The 5,972-nt window shown below is 41.6% G+C and overlaps 1 protein-coding gene across 1 annotated transcript; it reads left to right on the top strand.

Moving 5' to 3' along the window:
• Window positions 1-664: 664 nt before the first annotated feature.
• Window positions 665-5,972, top strand: LOC119916912 (cytochrome P450 1B1). Its single transcript, XM_038736891.1, has 3 exons — window positions 665-1,055; window positions 1,189-2,193; window positions 2,749-5,972. Exons 2-3 carry the CDS (start codon window positions 1,199-1,201, stop codon window positions 3,359-3,361), a joined length of 1,608 nt encoding a protein of 535 aa, XP_038592819.1. The 5' UTR covers window positions 665-1,055; window positions 1,189-1,198; the 3' UTR covers window positions 3,362-5,972.

Here is a 5,972-nt window from a genome sequence, read left to right as displayed (position 1 = left end):
GTCGAGGATTACTTCCCCTCAGGCAGACCCGCGTTGTTACAAGCACACCTAGTTTTCTAATATTGCTGAGGAAGCTGTAAAAAATGACAAAATCTTCATGTAGCTAGATATGGAGTAAGACTGATTTATATAAATTAATAATTATTATTATTTACATTTACATTTAGATTTAATAATTATTGTTATTATTATAACCTACAAGATCGTTTTAACATAATTTTTATCAGCATTTGTTACAAGGTTCCTTAGAATAGGCCAATATAACACAATATTATTAATAATAATAATAATAATAATAATAATAATAATAATAATAATAATAATAATAATAATAGGAGGTTTATACTTAATATTAAAGCGTTTATTGTCATCATAAAACACCAGTAATTTAAGATGGTCAAATCTATAACAGCGCGTGCACAGTCCTGTATTAGTCTTAGTATTATTAGTATTACAAAGAATATCCAAACACCTCAGATAGGCTTTATCTTTCTCAACTTTCACAATTAGCCTTGAGTTTAAAGCTTGCCTGTAGGCAAGTACACTCAAGGAGAGAGAGAGAGAGAGAGAGAGAGAGAGAGAGAGAGGTGGGTGGTGGAGGAGGTGATGGTGGGAGGGTGGGGTGACACCCTTTGCAACAAACCTGCCCACTGTAACGAAAGCTATACACAGGCGCTGACGGGCCGTGATGCTGCACTGTTTGGGGATAAATGGCTTCACTTGGTGCTGAGGGGCTTCAAAGCATGGGCAGGCTGCGGACAGGGAGCAGGGAGCACACACACGGAGACACGCACTGCTTTCGCACATTGTGTGTGGATGCACAAGAGGCTGCACACTTTTTGAATGACTGTTCATGTGAGGCTGGTGTTCTGGATGGTGGATCTGATGTGTCGGGAAGCGTTGTAATGACCTAATACTGTTGAGGGTTAAAATGTAGTCTGTCCATTCAGTTGATGGGTAAATACATTTGAAGTGGGACTTGAAGTTATTAGTTATATTTTTTGGGATAAATCATAAAGGCTGGTATTTTTCAGTGAACATAAGGACATAAGCAGGTATTTAATCACCTCATGATTCAACACTATTTATTTTTTACATTTAATTTCACATGCCAACGCCCTGTGCTGTACCATTTTAACCCTTAAAAAAGCCGTTAATATTGATATTATTATCACATTCCCATTGCAGGAATCACATCATGGATGTTACGTTGGATGTGATTAACCCAGCGATTTCAAGAGCTCTGTTGCTGGCATGTGTGACTCTGTTGTTCTCCCTCCACCTGCGGCGGTGGCTCAGGCAGCGGTCTGACCGCTGCCCGCCCGGTCCGCTCGCCTGGCCGGTCATCGGGAACGCTGCGCAAATGGGCAAGGCGCCGCACCTGTATTTTACGCGCTTGGCGAAGAAATACGGCAACGTCTTCCAGATTAAGCTCGGCTCTCGGGCCGTGGTGGTGCTGAACGGTGACTCCATCAAACAGGCGCTGGTCAAACAGGGACTCGAATTTGCCGGCAGACCGGACTTCACCTCCTTCCAGTACGTCTCCAGCGGGGACAGCCTCGCGTTCAACACCATCACGGATTGGTGGAAACTGCACCGCAAAGTGGCCCACTCCACTGTGCGGATGTTTTCCACCGGGAATCCACAAACCAAAAAGACATTTGAGCACCACATTCTCTGCGAGTTCAAAGAGCTCCTGCAGCTGTTTCTTGGGAAAACCAAGGCGCACGGATATTTCCAGCCCATGACATATCTCGTGGTGTCCACAGCCAACACAATGAGCGCGGTGTGCTTCGGGAAAAGGTACTCCTATGATGACCAGGAGTTTCAGCAGGTGGTGGGCAGGAACGAACAGTTCACCCAAACAGTGGGCGCAGGGAGCATAGTGGACGTGATGCCCTGGCTCCAGTACTTCCCAAACCCAATCAAAACAGTATTTAACAACTTCAAGAAACTCAACATGGAGTTTGGTGTGTTCATTCGAGATAAGGTTATTGAACACAGAAAAACAATCAAGTCAAGCACCATCAGGGACATGACAGATGCTTTTATAGTGGCGCTGGACAAACTAAGAGAACAAAAAGGGGTTTTATCAGAGAAAGACTATGTGCCCCCCACTGTTGGGGACATATTTGGAGCAAGTCAAGACACACTGTCAACTGCACTGCAGTGGATCATCCTCATACTTGTCAAGTAAGCATCGTTTCCTTATCATTTTAAGATTACAACCAATTAGATGCATGCACGGTATAGATTTATCATGAGAAATAATAATGAATCAGAGTTGGCCCTCATCCTGCTGCTAAAGCTGTACAGACCTGAGGAGGTTCACTAGCATTTGTGTTATGTAACAGCCTGATGGGGGAGCTGAGGTACTGGCAGCAATACATAAAGAGCTAAAACTGCACACCAGTGAGAGTGAATGAAGTGCCCAGTCAGCTATTTTTTTTTACCATACAAGTAGCAAGATCTTTGGCAGATTTTACAGAAGTTCATTTTCTAATATTGCTTGATTGTTTAATCCCATCAGGGCCTGCTGCCTTGATATGCCTATTTGTTATTTTACTTATAATAAATGTGCATCATATCCTCAGATGAAATGACACGGTGCACTATCTTTGGTTACAAAAAGCCACTAAATGTCAGCTTTCTACACAGATGGTGGCTCACTTGTTATATTATTAAGAAAAGGGGAAAATAAATGTGTGTAGTAGCCATCTAAAACGTAGGTCTCACCTGTGACTGTAGGTATCCTGAGATGCAGGTGCGTCTCCAGCAGGAGGTGGACAAGGTGGTGGACCGCAGCCGGCTCCCCTCCATCGATGACCAGCCGCAGCTGCCTTACGTCATGGCCTTCATCTACGAGGTGATGCGCTACACAAGTTTCATGCCGCTCACCATCCCCCACTCCGCCACCACAGACACCTCCATCATGGGCTACACCATCCCAAAGAACACAGTCGTTTTCATCAACCAGTGGTCTATAAACCACGACCCGGCCATGTGGTCCCATCCAGAGACCTTTGACCCCCAGCGTTTCCTGGACCAGAGCGGTGCGCTGAACAAGGACATAGCCAGCAGCGTGCTCATCTTCTCCCTGGGCAAGAGGCGGTGCATCGGCGAGGAGCTGTCCAAGATTCAGCTGTTCCTCTTCACGGCCTTAATGGCCCACCAGTGCCTCATCATTTCGGACCCAGCCAGACCCCCCAAACTGGACTACAACTATGGTCTGACTCTGAAGCCTCATGCCTTCTCCATAGCAGTGTCTCTCCGTGATGACATGAGGCTGCTGAATGTGGCCACCAGGCATGCGTTCGCTGCCGAGGTCAAAGGCGAGCCCTCATCAGACTCAAACTCATAAACTAGAAAAGTGCACTCAGTGGAGCGCAGATCTCCTGCAGGCCTGGTGTCACCAAACGTATAAATAACACGCTCAGTGACTCATTTCGCGTGTTGTCACAATGCCTTTTTTGCTTCTTGCGTGTCATTTCAAACCATTTAGTCTCTACTTACTTATATTGTGCAAAGACTATTGTCATTTTACACGTGAATGTCACAGAGAGAAACATGTCAGGTGAGAACGCATGAAGAGCCAGAAAGTCCGCGTAGGGAGAAGGTCGGGACGGAGGGCTCAGACTGGTCTGAACGTAATCGACAGGTGTTCCAGAGGACGGGAACGCCCTCTGTTATGATTGACTCCTGTTGTACCTGAACACTCACTTTTTCTTCTTCTCTACTTTGTCCTTTTTGCCCCAGATGTATATCTGTGCAACAAATAAATTAATTAATTAATTTTCAAACTTCCAAAATTATTCTTTTCACACCCATTTGGGACACATTAAAAACAACCGAGAAGTATCATGGGCTTTCTAATAAAAATGAAATAGAAAAACCCAGGAATGTTTCTTTACAACAATGTTTGATGTACACATAAGACAGAAGTTCATTTAAATTTCTCTCTCACACACACACATACACACACACACACACACACACACACACACACACACAGAGGCCACATCTCACACTACCAGCAGTCCACCTGGGACTAATCTGGTTTAATACAACATTAAATACAGTCTGACATACAACTTAGCCTCTTCCTTTTTCATTCATCAAGGTGGAGGACTGAAGTCAGCTGCACATCGCTGGCCTCAGTGATGGCCTTCCAAGTCTCAACCAGACCTCAGTACAGGCGACATTGCGGTTACAGGAGTTAGAAGCTTAAAGAGCTGCTGTAACACACCCTTGTGATTGTGTGGGAATACCAATGGATTTATTAGTAGAAGCCATCAAGCTTACAGGGACGTCATAGTGTTGTCATGCTTTCTATTAATATTTTTGCTGTCAGATTTTAACAATAAGATTTTTCCCCCCTTAATAAGTGTTCCGAAACTTTGTAATGCAACATCCTCAACTCCTCAAAACATACAACAATATGTACTATTTGAAGAATAAAATAAATAAAGTGGAGTTACAGGATAATGTGCCATCTGAGGTCCTGACAGATGTCATTCTGCATGAACAGGCAAATAAGCTCATGGAGTGCATCAGCACTGTAATAAAATGAAAATCCTCATTACTACTAACATGTTCTTTTAAATATATAGTGTAAATGCTTAGTTACTCAGGAATAAGGTGAATGAAATAGCAAATATTTTTTGGCATTTATTTGAATTAGAATGCTTTTGAAATGCATCTATATTCTGAAACTTACTGTAGCTGTTTGAAAAACAAGGCAAAGAAGCGTAAAGGGTACGCCAAACCGACCTGCATGTTTCTGTCAACTGTTGTCCAATGCACATATGAAAAGTTGAATAATAGCTCAGTGTTATTTAGTCATTTACTTCTCTGTTTTTGTTACAACCTTTTATGTTTCTGTTTGAATGTTGTAGAATGCTGCTTTATGGAAAACCTTTCACTTCATTTTTTCATCTCCATGCTAAAGATGCCAGTAACCAAATTATGTCTTCTTCCTATGGTTTTATTTACAGAAATATTCATGCTGTCAAAACGAGGGTTAAATACTGGGGGTCACTTTTGACATTCTTTATATACTCATTTAATTGCTGTCTCAGCATGGGAGACCTTCTTGGATTTGAGCATTTGTTTGCTTTCGGCTGTATCATTTTTTCAACCTGGCTGTGTCATGACATGTTTACAGTGGTGGAAGATGTATTCAGATCCTTTACTTAATTAAAAGAACTAATACCACACTGTGAAAATACTCCACATAAGGCCTGTATTAAAATCTTACAAAAGTAACAAATTTATTATCAGCTAAATGTACTTCTAGTATAAAAAGAAAAAGTAGTTATTCTGCAGTAAAATGACCCTTGTAAGTGTTACTGTTAGTCCATATATAATCTTTTTGTTGCTTCACTGTGCATGTTGCATTTTACTGATAGATGTTTAAGGTTGAGCTCATTTTAACTACTTTATATACTGTTTATACAGTGCATCATATTCTACTCATCATATGTTTGATGTGTTGCTGTCCTGTGAGAACCACATATCTCTAATAAGTGCATTTTCCAGCTGATCCAAGGCGGGTTTAAATAGTTTATTTATCTTAAGAAGGAAGTAGGAGAATGTTCTCAACCTATAAAGGAAAAAAACTGGGGAAAAAAACTAATTCAAAATCACCAACTCAGGAAATACATGGTTTTCACTAGATAGGAATTATATAAAAAATATAACTAGTAACTAAAGCTGTCAGACAAATTCAGTGTAGTAAAAAGTAAAATATCTTCCGATGAGACTCAAGTAAAGCGCAAGTAGGCTTACCTCGAATTTGTTCAATACTTCAGTAAACTGCATGTTTGAACCCATGATGGAAATTACATCTTTCCGGAGGGTGGTGTGGTTCTCAGCCTCTGAGTCATGTTTTAAAATACTGCATATGTATAATATACAGTGCTGTTGTGTACAGTGCAGGAGAAGAAAATAAAAAACATCAACATTCTGAAAAA

This window comes from Micropterus salmoides, unplaced genomic scaffold (assembly GCF_014851395.1).
Source record: "Micropterus salmoides isolate LMB-PRFRI ecotype aquatic unplaced genomic scaffold, ASM1485139v1 Ms_hic_scaffold_22, whole genome shotgun sequence".
Classification (NCBI taxonomy): Eukaryota; Metazoa; Chordata; class Actinopteri; order Centrarchiformes; family Centrarchidae; genus Micropterus; species Micropterus salmoides.
The sequence above is the reverse complement of the archived record's forward strand: the minus strand, read 5'-3'. Positions and strand labels throughout refer to the sequence as shown.